At 44.4% G+C, this 17,116-nt stretch overlaps 1 protein-coding gene across 1 annotated transcript; it reads right to left on the minus strand.

Moving 5' to 3' along the window:
• Positions 1–2,955: 2,955 nt before the first annotated feature.
• On the minus strand, positions 2,956–16,271 carry kpnb3 (karyopherin (importin) beta 3). The gene is made up of 24 exons (XM_045699238.1): positions 16,044–16,271; positions 14,098–14,178; positions 12,714–12,906; positions 12,436–12,538; positions 12,170–12,266; positions 11,855–11,959; positions 11,460–11,703; positions 10,912–10,999; positions 10,243–10,349; positions 9,936–10,060; positions 9,545–9,634; positions 9,163–9,336; positions 8,526–8,744; positions 8,256–8,339; positions 7,221–7,353; positions 6,896–7,017; positions 6,549–6,645; positions 6,249–6,421; positions 5,945–6,112; positions 5,523–5,645; positions 5,038–5,257; positions 4,432–4,660; positions 4,049–4,190; positions 2,956–3,841 (listed from the first exon to the last, which is right to left on the minus strand). The coding sequence occupies exons 1-24, from the start codon at positions 16,119–16,121 to the stop codon at positions 3,755–3,757; spliced, it is 3,282 nt and encodes a 1,093-aa protein (XP_045555194.1). The 5' UTR covers positions 16,122–16,271; the 3' UTR covers positions 2,956–3,754.
• Positions 16,272–17,116: the final 845 nt, after the last annotated feature.

Genomic DNA, 17,116 nt, shown 5'->3' on the forward strand with positions numbered 1-17,116 from the left:
CTCTAGAGTACTTAACCACCTCAGTCCTTCCACTGGACCACGTGATTTCTTGGAATTAGAAAGTGAAAGTAATGTGTTATTGTAAATGTACTTACAGACTAAACAGCATGATCATTACACAGATGCACCTTGTGCTGGGGACAATAACAAGGCTATTCAATCATTAACTAGATGTTCTATTCTACATTCATAGAATTACTCATCTAAAAAACATACCATTAAATTCTGCACTATCAGTTTCCACTTAACCATGTGCACTGTTTTATTCCTGTTGTAGACATAGAATATTAAATGATCACAAAACCTTTCATGACACCCACCCAACTGTAAATGATAGTTATGGTGTTCATATTGAACATGAATTGTCAATGAAAGGAAATGAGATAAGTAGATTTACCCTGCAAACGTGGGATTATTTTCTGTTGACTGTATTGCAGTTGTGGTTTGAAGTGATCTGTCCCAATCGCTAAACTAAAAGAAAGTGAAACTAAACAGCACGAGATAAGAGTTTCCACTAGTTACCACAGCCAGAAAGTCAAAATGGGCTCTATCGTAAAAATTATTGAAAAATAAAACGTGCCTTTTGGTCTTAATTTAAGGTTTGGCATAAGATTAGCTGTGTGGTTAAGATTAGTGTAAATATTATATTTAAAACAACAATTTAAAAAGATAAATTGCAGAAATAGGCGGGGTTGATGACTTTGTGTTTGTGGTATCTAGTGATGACCGATAAGGGTCGGCTATTTTATTAGAAAGTCACTATAGTTCAAACGACAAAGCAGAAACTCACCACATATTTGGTAAACAGCTGAGGGATGGGGCTGGAGAAAGGTGACCACTCTCACATTCATAGACGGAGCTATGAAGGCATGGAACGACTGACCATCCATCCATGATATCAACATGATAGTTTTAGCCATGTTTTGAGGTTATAGTATACAGTGTTACTTCACAATTACACATTTAAAAACAATGGAGTAAAACAAGCTTATATTTGGGGTTCTGATGGGGTACGGCAGTTGACCTAAACTCATAGTGCAATAAGTTAGTCTTTTGAATTATATATACACCCATTAATTCTTAAATTCAGAAATTAAAGTAGCAATTACAGATTGGCCATTTAGTATAAGGTAAAGTACATAATAGTAGTTAGAACAAGCAAGATTTACATTTGTTTGGTTGCTTAAAAATCTGTCCTCTAGTCCCCTCCACTGGAAAAGCCTTGACAGGTGAAAACAATGTGGTGGAAGCTCATTTTTACTCGCGGTAGAATGTCTAGGCTGAAATGTAGAATTATTTTCAACCACAGATCATGATTCATGTTATTGTCCTGTCATTTAAGTTTAATGGTCTTGGAAACCTAGCAGCCATAGTTGCATTTTGTTATATGCAACTTCCCTTGTTCACTAGTATTACTGAAAATATAAATGTAACATGTAGTGTTGGTCCCATGAAATCAAAGTTACCATTAATGTTCCATACTCACAAAAAGCTCTCAGATTTCATGCACACATGTTTATATCCCGTCAGTGACAGTTTACCTTTCGCCAAGCTAATCCATCCACCTGACATGTGTGCCATATGAAGACGCAGACTAAACAGCATGATCATTACACAGATGCACCTTGTGCTGGGGACAATAACAAGGCTATTAAATCATTCATTTTTAATTCATAAATGTGCAGTTTTGTCACACAATGCAAGAGCTTGCAATTGACATGCTGACTGTAGGAATGTCCACCAAAGCCGTTGCCAAAGAATTTAATGCTAATTTCTCTAACATAAGCCACCTCCAGCGCCCCAGACGACGTGTAACCACCCCAGCCCAAGACTTCCCTAGCCGGCTTCTTTACCTGCATATCATCTGAGACAAGCCACCAGATGAAACTGAGGGTTTGCACAACTGAAGAATCTCTACACAAAACTTCTGCGTGCTCGTCCTCCTCATCTAGGTCTTGACCTGACTTCAGGGTGCAAATGTTCATCTTTGATGGCCGCTCTGTTCAGTGTGAATACAGTGCCCCATGGTGGCTTCGGGGTTATGGTATAGGCAGGCATAAGCTACAAACTCAAATGCGTTTTATCGATGGTAATTTGAATGCAAAAATAAACCGTGATGAGGCCCATTGCCATCACCTAATGTTTCAGCATGATATCTCACTGCCCCATGTCACAACGATCTGGAAGCAATTCCTGGAAGCTGAAAATGTCAGTTCTTCCATGGCCTTCATACTCAGACATGTCACCCATTCAACATGTTTCAGATGCTCTGGCTTGACGTGTACGACAGCGTGTTCCAGTTCGCGCCAAACTCCAGAAACATCGCACAGCCATTGAAGAATGGGACAACATTCCACAACCAACTATGCGAAGGAGCAGTGTCGTGCTGCATGAGACAAATAGTGGTCACACCAGATACTGACTGGTATTCTGAGCCACGCCCCTACCTTTCATTTATTTTTGGAGGTATCTGTGACTAGAGGCATGTCTGTAGTCCCAGTCATGTGAAATCCAGATTAGGGCCCAATTTCAATTGACTGATTCCCTTATAGGAACTGTAACTCAGTAAAATATTTAACTGTTGCATGTGGTTTATTTTTTTCCCAGGGTAAAATCAACCAACTTTCCTTATTTCAATAATGTATAATAAACCAACATTGCAGTGAAAGTGACAACCCATGCATTAATGACAAATTCTGCCAATCTGAAGTGTATTGTTGATGTTGTTGGAATCCACCAAATACCTGCAGGGGTGCTAAGGTTCTAAACCAAATTTTAGCTGAGGATGGTGGCACACGTTAAGAAATTCTATTCCATGCTTCTACATGTCAATAACCCAGCACATTGTGGCAAAGGTACTTAATCCTAAACCAACTTCTCATTCTACAGGGTTTCAGGGAAAGGAAAACACCTAAAAAAGGGTTTGTTTTAAATCTCCCAGACAGACAATCATGATTTCCTCTCACTCATTTATTAAAGGAGAGCTGGTGTTGACACATGCTGTTAGTCTTGAGAATAGACAGATTCAGATCAGTGAGCCGACGGCATACGGAGGCCGTTTCCTCCAGGTGCCACTGTGGGGCTCCGTCAGAAAGAGAAAACAAAAAAAATGATTCATAGAGGCAGGTCACCCCATGACATGTACACACTCCTAGTCCCCAGTTAAGACTCCTCATACAGCGGCTGGGTGCTACCAAGTCTGACACTTCTAGGAGTTTAACACCTGGGTAAACATGACATTTTCACATGGTTCCACAGAGCACAACTACACCAGGTTAAACTTGTCGTGGAAAGGGTCAAGTCAATTTCGTCAAGAGACCAGATAATTCTGAACAGTTTAACAGGATGAAGAAACTAATAATACTTGGGTTCATTTGTTTTCCCTTTGTGCAGGTGAGGCCAACAACACTCCAACCGTCAGGATTCAGGAAAAGAGGGTATAGACCGCTCCAGTGGGCGTAAACACATTAGTGACTTAAATGGAAGGGGTCATCCTCTGGAGGGGGCAGGGTCTCATTGACAGTCGCTCACAGACAAACCAACCTGGTCCCTACAGTTAGTTGAGTGCAGGGGAGACTGAGGGACTAGGGAGGGGGGCGGCAGGAGGCTGCAGTGAAGTCCACACACACACTACAGATCAGAGATGGAAAAGGAGGTAGGGAGGTGGTGATCTAGGAAGGAGGAGATCCAGGAGCTAGATGTTTAAACATGGTATCGTTGCTTTCCAACAAACAAAGGAAGGGGATAAGGCTTCTCAAGCGGTGTTGAGGAGGTCCTGGATGGCCTTCTGTTGAGTCTCATTCAGCATCGTTACACACTGTGTCCACAGTCCTCCAGATCCCTGGGGGGGGGGGTAGAGGAACACAAGAAGCTTTTAGAGATGAAGAAACTGCTGACTGACTACTAGACCTAGGACATTTCAATGTGGGAACTGACAAGGTGTTTCAAATTAACCTTGGTGCAAGACAATATTCCTTAACACTTTCCTCAATCAAAAGCAGAAGTTTCTAGATTGAATGTAACTTCGGCAAGTAGAGCAATCACTGACCTGTACTTGGCGGATGACATTTGCCAATCTCTTGCTGCACGCGTCCTCACTCTTGACCGACTCGTTGGCGACCCCTTCAGCAATGATCTGGAATATCTTGGGCAGATTTGCATTGTCTGGTCCGAGGACAATAGGATTGTTGCTGTTGGGAGGAAAATTCATTATTAACAAAGGACATCTATACCATAGACATATCAACTGCAACACTTGGCTCATGTTCATTAGGCGACACAATGGAAAATGTCTAAACGCTAAGCAACAGAACACTAAATAAAATGTCTTATTGGTCAAGTTGCATTAGACCACTCCCAGTATGTCAGTTTCCTGCCGTCCGGTGCTTATGAACACAAACCTAATCAGTAATATTAAAGTCAGTCCCCCACCTTTCGATAAGGTCACAAAGGAAGTCAAAGGTGTGCACGGCTTCCTCCTTGTCTTCGTTGAGTGGCAGCCAGGAGAGCCAATGGGGAAGGATCTCGTTGACATTGGCACACTCAGGCCTGAATCTCATGACCTTGCCCACGGCTGAGATGCAGTTCTCCGTGGCGTTGACGTTCTCCTTGACCTTGGCGTCTGGAGAGTGGATCACTCCCAACAGCGTGGGCAGGGCCTCTGGAGAAGAGAGGATAACCAGTCAGGAGAGGGCAGAGAGACAAATGTCAAGGGACGCATGTCGACAGTGCAACAAGCAGGCTATCCATAGTGGGCTGTAGCCAAGTGAGCAAGTCTAGAGCATGATTTGACTACTGACTAGGTTCAATGTAATCAAATTAGATGAATCAATCTGAAGTGAAAGACAGCTTCCTAGATTAATACAGAGTGCCTTCAGAAAGTATTCATAACTCAACTACAACATATTGTTGTATTAAAAAAATAAGATGCATTTCAATCCCACCTTGTAACTCAAAGTGTAACAAGTCAAGGGGTGTGAATACATACTCTGAGGGCACTAAATGGCTAGATAACATGACCCTGATTGTGTCAGGTACCGGTGCAGAAGGGTCGGTAGTTCTCTCCTCCGTACTGAGCCATGACTCCCACGCCGTAGGCTGCAGCTTGTCTCACTTCGGGGCTGGTGTCACACAGCGACAGGGCCATGGCCCGCAGGAAGAGTTCAGCGTATTTAAAGGAAGAGGGGCTGCAGTGCTCGACCACGTCGTCAAAGATGCACAGACCCCACTGCCTGTCTGCCCACGGCCTGCTAGGACACTGGAGACAACAGCAAGAGGTCAAAGATCAGCTCTGTGACGACAACAGTACCAAGCTTCTGTTGATTAAATCCTACATGGTGTGGCACACCAATGTGACCCCACCTACATAGTCGTGTTCATTAGGCACCAAATAGAAGACAACTGACAGCGAAGACTGGAAATGCTAGTTTTCCACTAGGTTTTGTTACGGTGTGCCCTAATGAACACAACCCAGGACCATGTTAATGTTTGTCCGTTGGAGTGACTGTTGGAACGATCCTCACCACGAGCTGTACGATGAGCTGCAGAAGCTGCTCAAACCACGGCAGCACTTGTTCCTTGTAGCTGCTGAACACAGAGTGCAAAATGTCTGACACTTTGGTCAGTATGTACACATCGTTTTCATCCTGCAGAGAACACAACAATCACATGGTAGGAAACACTGCCGGGGAAATGGGAACAGAACAGTTGGTTCATGCAGAAACGCATCATGCAAGACAGAAATATGTTGATTGATTCTAAAGCTGAAGAATCCCCTAACAAAGTCAGGTGTGAATACACTATCAGACAAAGTACAAACTTGACATGGCTCACATCAGTGCAGTCACTATTGCTGTAAACTTGAACATTTAAACACCAAGCCACATTACTCTGCATCTAACAATTAATTAAAATGCTCAGAAGGTCCGTCGTGAGAAACGCTCACCTCGTCTTGTAAAGTTTCCTCCATCCCCTCGTCGTAGTCCTCGTCCTGTCGTTTGGCCTGTCTCAGCTCCTGGTTCTTAAAGTGTTCCTCCAGCTTCCCCTTCAGGATCCCTCCCAGCTCTTCAAAGTGCTCATTGTTCAGGCAGCCCTCTCCCATTAACTCAATACACTGGAGGGCAACCACAGTCAGCATCTTTCCACATCAAATTAAATACAACTTCAATTCATAGGATGTGAATTTGTGTGGAAATGCTACATTCGACAGAAAATATAATCAGAGCATATGTGGGATGGGGGTTGGTTACCTTGGCAAACGAATGCATGATTTCTGATAGGACATCCGAGTCTGGCTCTGTGCCAATGGCCTTGATGAGGGCGTCGCACATGAAGTGCCACATCTGTGTGAGGTAGTCTGGGCCTCGTACCCGCGCACACTCCAGCAGCAGGGGCATGGACTCTGCTGCTGCCACCCGCACACGTAGACAGGACAGTCAAGGACCAACCACAGTCCCATTGAGACCTACCACAGACAGCCCAGCCAACAACAGTCTTCAATAGAGCACATGACGTCCAACACGTAGAGAGCGCTCCCATTAAAAGGATATCATCGTGGAAGTAGAACTTGAGCAGAGGAACCATCAGCTTGACCACCTGTTCTGTGTACTCTACAAACCCTTCCTTCAACTCTTTGGCATAGCACACCTGGAGAACACAGGGACAGGCTTTAAGAAAGAAGAACTGCTGAGTTAATTAAAATGCAAGACAGTTTTTTTTGTCTTGGGAGGGAGTCAGGGTTAGCCTGAAAGCAGAGTTTGGGTAGCGTCCAGGATGAAAATGGAAATTCATCTAATCCCTAAACTGGAAATGACTCCAAATCTAAAGCAATATGGCAGCCATGTTTAAATGAAGTTAGCCGTCTGTGTGAGCAGCACTGCCCCTCCCCCAGTCTCACCAGCATCTGGCAGGCGGTGGCCTTCTCTTCCAGCCCGGCTGTCTTGATGCCGAAACTCTGCTGGTCTCCCAGGTTCACAAACTCCCATCCGTCATCCTCTGACATGTTCTCCATGTCCTGGGCTGGGGAGGGAAGCCAGTAGAAAAGGCTTAGTTAGCCACAGGACACTACCCTTCCCACAAGCGTAGCAAGCCAGTTGAATTGCATTTCCATCAGGTTTAGACTTCAATAATTGAGATTCTATAGTGACTGGAAACTCTGCATTGTTCTATAAGAGTCTGTGATACCAAAATCAATCCCAACATTCAACCAGCGTAGAACTTACTGTCCAGGAGGGCCACCTCTGGCTTGATGGAGGCAGTCTTCATTAGGGGTCCCATGACCACAGGTAAGTACTGCTGGAACTCTTTCCCCAGGATCTTACACATCCTTGCCCAGGCTGAGATCATGTAGGAGATCTGAGGGAACAGACAACCAGGGGTTCGTTCAGTATGGAGAAAACTTGACATGCCCAAAGTAAACTGCCTGTTACTCAGGCCCAGAAGCTAGGATATGCATAGAGTTGGTAACATTTGATAGAAAACACTGAAGTTTCTAAAACTGTTAAAATAATGTCTGAGTATAACAGAACTGATATGGCAGGCAAAAACCCAAGGAGAATCCATCCAGATGTTTTTTTCTTTTTGGTGTCTGCCCATTCAAATGCTTGTTAAATGGGAAAATCAAAGAAATACCTCCCAGATTGCAGCTCCTAGGGCTTCCACTAGATGTCAGTCTTTAGAAAGAGTTTCATGCTTGTTTTTTGAAAAATGAGCTAGGACTTGTAGTTTTTCTAGGTGGCTCTCATTATGACTGTAGTATTGTGGCACGCGTGGATGAGGGTGCGCACTTCGTTATTTATCTCCGGTAAGGAACATACTATTCTGTCTTAAATTTTATAGTTTATTTACATATTAGGGTACCTGAGGATTGATTAGAAACTTTGTTTGACTTGGACGAAGTTTATTGGTAACTTTTGGGTTTCCTTTGTATGCATTTTGAACGAGGGAAACAGGCGGATTGAATCAAGCGCGCCAATTAAACTGCCTTTTTTGGGATTTAAGAAAATATTTACTAAATAAACTACAGTAAAAAAAAATTAACAGGAACAACGGGGAGGCACTACCAGACCGTGTCCAATAACAGATTTGATTTCGGTTGCAAAACCTTTCACTACAGTGTTCTCTACTGAACATAACCCAGCAGTTCAGTTCCCAAAACGATGCAGATAGAAATGCAACAATTAGAGCAGACAACATTCCTCCGTTCTCATGGATAATCATATCCATTTTAGACAACACATGTCTATCTGTAAACGTACCTGTGGGTCGTCATCCTCCAGGTCATTGAAGTCGGTCTGGGTCTTCAGCAGCAGCTGCATCACAGCTGACGCATCAGGCATGAACTGAGACAGAAGGGCAATCAGTCAACGTTTCACCAAACAGACAAATACAAAATGGATGGAGAGGAGATTTAACACCTAACGTACAATTATTGAGCATGTATGCAATGCTTGGTGTGTGACAAATCCTCTTGCATAAGAAACATGTACTGAACACCTGGTAGACAAAGCAGTGTGTGGGGTGTGTACCTTGTCCTTGCCGACAGCCAGGCCGATGAGGCTGATACACTCGATGGTCTTCCCTCGGAGCAGCCTCAGCTCCTTCTGCACGGCGTTCTCCACGATGTGTTTGAGGGAGGGCATGAACAGGTCATAGTAGGGAACAAACTTCTCCTCAGCCGTGTCCGCCACAGACGCTATGGACGTCACCACCTGCTCCAGAACCAGCTTGGTACCCTTCTGGATCAGCTGGGACGGTGGACAAAGGGCTTTATTAGGTTATTGCCTTGATGAGTAATTCAGTGGCTTAAAGCATTCACAAGTTAACATGGTCATTGATCATGACCTACCAAGGCCCATTAACAAAGACGTACGTCTGATAAGGGTTTGTGCTGCAAAACAGATTAGACGGACATGTTTGAAATCAACAAAGATTGAGTGTTACCAAAGCACCTTCAACGACATCAAATACATAGATAGTAAATGTAGTCTGACATTAACAGATTCCTACAGCGAGAGAACCCCGTGGTGGAGAACAGACCTTTAATGTCCAAAAGGTCTTACTGCTAAACCATAGAGGACTGTCGCAGAGAAATACCTTGTAGGTTGAAATGTTTTTAATACATATACTGTAAGACAGAAAAACAGCACACATTGACAGACAGACCTCCTGTAGTTTAGCCACCATGATGACATGTAGGTGCTGGACCAGGCTGTCCAGATAGGGGATCAGGAGGGACTTGGGACAGTCCTCAGTAAAGTTGATGAGGGCCGCAGCAGCGTGGGCCTGGACACGGGGGTTGGTCTGGTCCTCCATGGTCTGCAGTAGGGCAGAGATCACCTGGTGAGAGGAGGGCACAGGGTCAAAGGTAAGCTGACAAATATACATTTGCATCAGTGATGAGTTCGATAAGCTGCGCAGGCCTAAGACCCTGTTTGACACTGCCAGTTCTACCACCTCTTGTAAAGAAAGTGCCCATTTAAAACAATGAATGTGTTCTCATAATCCAGTTTGACAAACAGTGTTTGAGTGGAAAAATCCATTATACCTTATCGTGGAATTTCTTTTGGAAGGTGGGGGCGAAATCGGTGGCCATCTGCCCGATGGCGTTGCATGCAGCATAGCGGACTCTGGGGTGCTGGAAACAGAGACAAAGGGTCAACAACAAATCACATCAGAGAGAAACCACAACTTCAACGTTAAACAGATTAAACCAAATTAAAGTACTTTGTGACAACTGCTGATGTAAAAGGTCTTTACAGACTGTAGCTCAGTAGGTACAGCAGGGGTTTTCCTGCAACGCCATGATAGTGGGTTTGATTCCCGCGACCACCCATACTTAAGTTACGCACGCATGACTAAGTCGCTTTGGATCAAAGTGTGTGCTAGACGGCACGTATATTATATATGAAGGCATTTGATTGGTTGAATAAACTCACAGGGTCCTGACAGAACAGTAGCAGGAAGCTGACGATCTCGTTGAGGATGGCCTCCATCTGTTGGTGGCAGCCCTCCCCGATGGCAGACAGAGCCATGAGGCCGGCGTGGCGGTACTTCCAGTCAGCTGACACACAAACATACAGTTACTGAGGTGTTGCTAGGTAACATCACAGCTGGGTCATACCTGCCACCCTATGGTACATGATCCTCATGACCGAGGCCATGTCGAAGAGGGTCTACAATATGCAGTTAGTGGTTCTGGATATGACAGATGTAGTAGTGTTTGAAATCAAAGATAAGACGTACGGTTCTGCAACATAGTCATGATGTGCTGTTTGATCATGGGCAGCACCATCTTTCCTCCCAGCCCACAGGCCATTCGGTCCAGAGCACTCTCTCCTGCAACTGCATTGCTGTGAAACCCACGCAAAAATACAACAAGTTCACAACCCCATCCTATATTTCCATGGACAGATTATGCCTTCCACAAATCACCTTTGAACTGTTTGTACACGCTATAACCATTTTTGCTGGGGTAAATTATCTTGCAGTATGTTTCATCAGCAGTGCAGGAAATACAGGTTTTGTAGGCTGTACCAGTTGACGATTGTGTGCATGTGATGTAGCTGACAGAGATGGAATGAATAGAACAGGCTTGGAACCTCTAACCCTAGCAATTTGACTGGTAAACTTATGGGTACATTCACAATGGCTGCCTGGTATTGTGATGCAATAATTTCCATGGTAATGCAGAATGTTTATTCAAATTATGCTAATTGATGTGGCTCATGCAATGGTATGCATTTGTTGTAATGTCAGTTGAATCAAACCACAGCACAGATTGATGGTACACTTCCTGCTTAGCTCCTCTATGAGTAGCCTTGCAATGGCCACCAGACCACCCACCATGACACCATTGACTTGAATGGGGACGCCCGTTCTATTCATTCCATTTCTATAGTAGCTAGGCTGTACCTGTCAAAGTCATCGTCCTCCAGCTCATCAGCCATAGACCACTCCTCGTCCTCCTCCAGATCCACCATCATAGCCAGCATCTGGGGAACTGCACAGACAAACACCACACCAATACATCACTGACTTTACTGTGAGCACTTCTGAGGACACAAACTATGGTGAACACTTAGTCAACAGCAAACTACAAATACTTTTCTACATTTGGACTAAACTACCCAATAGTGACAAACCTCCAAACTAAATGCTAACTTCTGCTGCTGAAACAACCCTCAAATGAGAAAATAAACTGTTCAAACAGCTATTCAGTTGCATTTTTAGCCTGCAGTCAAAAGGAGTCAGACTGAAATAGCACTTTGAAGTGCTACAGTACACAGCAGTGAGTTGATTTAGACACTTCCCAAAAGGACATTTCCTTTAGCTGCATCCAGTTTACCTCTGAAGAGAACATAGATTGTCTGCATCTCCACTGGCATGAGAGAAAACGTGAATCAGTACACCTCAGACAGCAGACTGGGGTGATGCGACAGGGCGGTTCGTCCATCACTCACCGCTGGATGCCACGATGGCAGTGTGTTTCCTCAGCATAGCGGCGGCAGTCTCGGACAGCGTGACGATAACCTCCAGGGCTAGCTGCCTCTGCATGTTGGTCAGGGTGGTGTCAGCACACAGCTTCAGGCTGAGCTGCAGGGTGGCCTCCAGGTTGGGTCGCAGGTACTTGGGGGCCGTGTCAGCTATCTCAACCAGAGACTTCAGCACGGAGTCATCTCCCTGGTAGCACGACTCGTTCACCGCCTTAACAGAGACCGTTACACCAGCAGAATGGGTAAAGCTACATCACATCTAGAGATGAATCTGAAAAGGATTCATTATTAAGGGTACATCTGTTAGTGATTTGACTGGAAGAAGCCAATTTCCCCAGAGCAGACGTGGGGGCTTGTCTCACCTGCAAGATGCCTGGCAGCAGGTCAGAGAAGTGCTTCAGCAGGGCAGCGTTGCCCTCGTTGGACAAGACGAAGGAGGCTGCAGCGCGGGCAGCTAGGGTACGGATCTACAGGGGGGGGGGAGAGAATAAGGGAGACTGAATGACTACCACTTGAAGACCAGTTCAGGTCAAAGTAGTTTAGACAAGACTAGAGTTATCCTTCATCTATCCTTCCAAGACAGGAGCTGGAGTGACTGAAAGCTGAAACCGTGTCTGCAGAGTTAGCATTTTCTATTCAAATGGAGGTGTGGAGTGTTAGCCCTGCATGGCACTCACCTGTGGGTTCTCCTGGTCCTGCATACACTGGAGCAGCATCCTCTTGATCACCTCCATGTAGTGCTGCTGCTGGTTGCCAAAGATACCTGGGAAGTTCCTACAGAGGAAAACCAGAGCATAGTGGGAGTTATGACAAAGGCTGCATACGCAAAGCTTACGCTATACTCACGTCATCGTAGAAGAACACAGATCAACAAATAGTCATTAATACTTTGTTTTCAGAATAAATCCTGAAGTCTTGGGGGGTATTGGGTTGGGTTTCTTACCAGAATATATGCAGGGCGGCCTCTCTCAGGCCAACGTTGTCAGAGTTGACCGAGTCAAACAGGAACTTGAGGAGTTCTGGCCACTGGTTGTTTCCATCATCATCTAGAGGAACCATGTAAAGACAAGAGAATGTAGTATACCAGACTGAGCCTGTCCATATCACTCCCCAAGAGGACACAGCCAAAGTGCTTCATAGTTTTAAACAGTGAAAACCACCAAGGTTATGCATTGACCAAGATGTCAACTGCAGATCCCCCTCAACTGTCCCCTAACCAACCTAGGAGGTTGCGGCAGAGCTCTGCAGCAATGTCGGCGACCTTCTTGCGAATGTTGGGCGAGGCCTCTGTCTGGATGCTGGTGACCAGCTCTGTCTTGATGGCCGTCTGCATGTCCACCGTCAGGCCGGGGTAGATCTCCTCGAAGGAGGACGACAGCAGCCGACGTAGCAACACCGCCGCCATAGTCTTGACCTGGGGGACACATTTCATGGTTACACCAGAGGTCAATGCCTCCATTTGATCAAACAAAGTTTAAAACGATTAAAGTCCACCATTTCAGTCATTCAAAGGTGTGCCATAATAAGTCTTCCTTGGCGACCAGTCCTTAACCCTGCCATGTAGATATCCCAAAGGGACAATTGGAAAAGCAAAACAACTTGTCTCAACATACGCCTGATATCGACACAATGACATACCCTGAGCAAAGCCTGGCTCTCTGAAACAAAGACCTAAACATTTCAAGTAAGCAGCAGAGGTATGCTGTTCCCGGTCGGGTTCCCTGTCCTGCTCCCGTTTCACAGCTCTATAAATACTGTCACGAGAGAGGGGCATGGAGGGCCAGGCCACCCAGTGCACTACTTTTAACCAGGGCCCATCGTCAAAAGTAGTGCACTATATAGGGAATAGGGTACCATTTGTGACGCAGACAGAGGAACAGCTAACAGATGCTGCTCAGCAATCACACCCTAATCTGAATAAATGTCAAGAGGACGACATCACTGTCACACTGGTCATGTTCCCCTACTCAGACGCTGCACGCGTCGACCAATGGTTACGTACCACATCGACTATGCTGTCAGGTACCAGATTGCTATAACTTATGTGGGGTTATCCGAAGTAAAATGCCTATCCAGGAGTTGTAAGATCTGGCATTTGTCAGCAACATCCGAGCAGGGCAGCATGACCAAAGTGACGCGACAACTGCCATGTCTGAGTTATTACACTATTACTGTGCAGGTTGGTGTTAGCGCATCAAAACAGGGTATCTGAGCTGATGCAATGCAAAAGGACTACTTCCGGAAGCTGAAATGACTACAGGATTCCTAGGATAGAATGGGTGCTGCACGACAACAGTATTACGCAATAAGAATTTGGCTACAGAAGTACTGTGACAGGCTTTGTCTTGTGACTAAATTTCCTTCCAAGACTTGTTTACATGAACTCATTCTCCCCCTCAGAGACATTGTTCATCTTTAAAAGTCAACAATGGGCAGCAGGTAGTCTAGCATTTGGGCCAGTAACCGAAAGGTCGCTGGATTAAATCCCTGAGCCAACAAGGAGAAAAATCTGCCGATGTGCCCTTTAGCAAGGCACTTGACCCTAATTGCTTCTGTAAGTCGCTTTGGTTAAGAGAGTCTACTAAATGACTAAAATGTAACAAACCTCTTCTGCGCAGGCTGCATCTCTGATGGCCTGCAGCAAAAATGTGATCTTTGTCTGACCGGGGATGGTGTCATAAGCTTCCTGCAAAGAGAGAGAATGCGTCAGTTAGAGGAAGCATTAACGTGTGCTCCTGAAAGCCATTTGTCTGATAACGGAGGTGTGTGGGTGTCAGATTTTCCAAACCCTTCATTTCAATCTCCCTTGGGGCAAAGGAAGTTAGAATGACAACTCGTATTAGTCTAACTAGAAGCTCCTCATTAGTTAAATAATGTGGCAGCTGTCTGACATCTGGTTATTAACACTATGCCACTAGGGCTGTTGCTGGGTGCTTGGTGACATGGGGGGGGGGCTAAATTGTGACTGCCACTGCAAATTCTCTCTCGCCAACAATGTGGATGTATGCTCCAGGACAACCCCCCCCCACCTGCCTTTTTTTCAAGATTCCTGCTAACTAAAAAAAACTGAATTAGTTCTGGTTCATAGGTGGCATCTAATCTTTTAGTTTCTGCACCCGGAACCTTGACAGTCAGCAACTAAGAGCACATAAGCCCACCACAGAATGGTTTGGAATCATTGGCGCTATATATAGTTTTAGCTAATGAGTGCGATTTCATCTAGCTCAGAGTATCTTCACAGTAGATTACAATGCCCATAGCATTGACCAACGACAGTATTTCAAATGGACTCATTGAATGTAAACTTGTTTTATTCTATCCCTGCTGTCCAGTAGGTTGGTAGATATAATCCTGATCTCCATGACGTTCTCTCTGTGTGACTAAAGGATTCCGATGAGCTTAACCATCGGCAGACACTCATTGTCTTTCATAAAGGAAAGTGCTGACCGCTGGTGGGGGATGAGTGCGATAAGATTCAAGTGAAACTCAAATCCAGAGCTCTGATGAAGAGACCGTCCATAACAATGCGCTACGGATCCCAAGCTCGGCTTGATCGCGGATAAGTATGTCTAGTCCGTGGGAAACAAGATAATTAACGTTAGTTGCTAATCCTGGTAGCTAGTGTCAGAAAGTCTGAGACCAGGCTATCCATAAAGATTACCAACTAGTGACACAGCTGACCAAGTAGATGTGTGGATTACACGCATGCTAATACAGGCGTACTCATATGACCTGTATATTTACATATTTACCAAGCTAACGTTAACTAGTTATCGTGTTAGATACCGACCTAGTTGCGACACATCGCACCTGAAACAAAAAGCCCACAGGTCCTGACTGACTAATCCGTTATATATGTAGGATAGTTAGCGGACGTAACGACTGTACAACTAACTAGGTTGTTAGCCAGCTCATAACTAAAGTTACGCATCGTCACACCAGCTGACATTACCTAGGGAGTAAGCGAGCTAACTAACAATAGTTTGTAGTTTCGGACTATAAATGTATTGCAACATAGCTGGCTAACTAGCTAACGTTAGCTACATTTCCGACCGGGGCCCTCGACAATTTTATATTGTCGATTAACGTTGCTTTAGATAGCGTTACTCGGGTCGATTTCTCAAGTCTTCAGGTGCGGAACCAAAATATTTAACTACCTAAAGCATAGTTAGTTAAACTAGTAGTAGTTACTGTAACCGTTGAGGTTACGTGTATATCAATGTGTGTCTAACTTGCTAACTAGCTATGTAACTAGCCAATTAGCTGAATCCAAATGAGCGCGACTGTAGTGTTAGCTAGCTATAGAATGGCCTTTTAAAAATCGTTGACGAAGCCTTAATGACTTGCTTACTAACAAAGTTTCATGGGATAAATGAATTGTGCCATTTCCACATGCTACATTGTTAGCCAACTAGTTAACGTTAGCTTCTAAGCCGTAGACTAGTCCACTTCGGCTTCACACGTGGGCTGGGCTAATCGCAAATTGGCTAACTCTAGCGAGTAGCCTCAGCGCGGTGCTATCGACCTAGACAGTATATTTTGAGAGTTTACCTCGGACTGTTTCCTGATGTCGTTGTCAGGGCTCATCAGGTTGCCCAGCAAGATGTAGAACTGCTGCTGCTCCGCCATTGCAGTGAGATCCAGAAAACGCTCAGCCAAGAGAGACCGCGGAAAGGAAAGCCGGCAGACGTTGCGACCCCTGGCACATGACACAAAACACCCCAGGTTCTGATTGGCCTCTATTATCAAAGCTACCCTTCGTAGATTGGTTAGATATATAGGGATAAACGTAGATGATAGGTGTTTGGTATATGTGTTCTTCTTATTGGACAGTGGAAATCCTACCACGAAGCGATTGGTGAATTTTCTCTGCGCACCCGCGTCTAAAATGAAATGGGCGTTTCTCTCGTTATTTCGATGATGTCATTACAAAATATTACAAAAGCGCGGGAAATTAACACATTGTGGGAAAAATAGCAGATAGGATGTGTTTGAGCGCAGTGAACAGGTTTGTGGCTAGATAGAATACAGTTTATGTGAAATTGACGACAAAAGTAGATGTTTCTTTTGCATTTTAGCCAGTGGTGGAAAAAGTACGCAGTTTTCATTATTGAGTAAAATTAAAGATACCTTAATAGGAAATTACTCAAGTTAAAGTCACCCAGTAAAATACTACTTGAGAAAAAGTCTAAAAGTATTTGGTTTGAAATATACTTAGGTACCAAAAGTAAATGTAATTTCAGAAATGTACTTAAGTATCAAAAGTAAAAGTGTAAATCATTTCAAATTCCTTATTTTAAGCAAATTAGTTGGCACAATTGTTCGTGTTTTTTATTTATTTACGGATAGCCAGGGGCAGACTCCCAACACTCAGACATTCAGAAACATACCAAGGGATGTTCTCTTGATAAGCGTGTGAATTGGACCATTTCTCTCCTGCTAAGCATTCAAAATGTAACGAGTACTTTTGGGTGTCAGGGAAAATGTATGAAGTAAATAGTACATACTTTTCTTTAGGAATGTAGTGAAGTAAAAGTAAAAGTTGTCATAAATAGTAAAGTACAGATACCCCAAAAAACGACTTAAGTAGTACTTTAAAGTAATTTTACATAAGTACTTTACAC

Source organism: Salmo salar, chromosome ssa17, assembly GCF_905237065.1.
Source record: "Salmo salar chromosome ssa17, Ssal_v3.1, whole genome shotgun sequence".
Lineage (NCBI taxonomy): Eukaryota > Metazoa > Chordata > Actinopteri > Salmoniformes > Salmonidae > Salmo > Salmo salar.

Excerpts from the sequence above, each read along its gene's own strand:
- kpnb3 (XM_045699238.1), bottom strand. The coding sequence starts at position 16,121 with ATGGCGGAGCAGCAGCAGTTCTACATCTTGCTGGGCAACCTGATGAGC. Across the intron at positions 7,354-8,255 it reads TGGAGGATGACGACCCACAG|ATCTCCTACATGATCTCAGC; the intron begins GTACGTTTACAG and ends CTGTTCCCTCAG. Across the intron at positions 4,191-4,431 it reads CTTTGTGACCTTATCGAAAG|CAACAATCCTATTGTCCTCG; the intron begins GTGGGGGACTGA and ends TCCTCCCAACAG.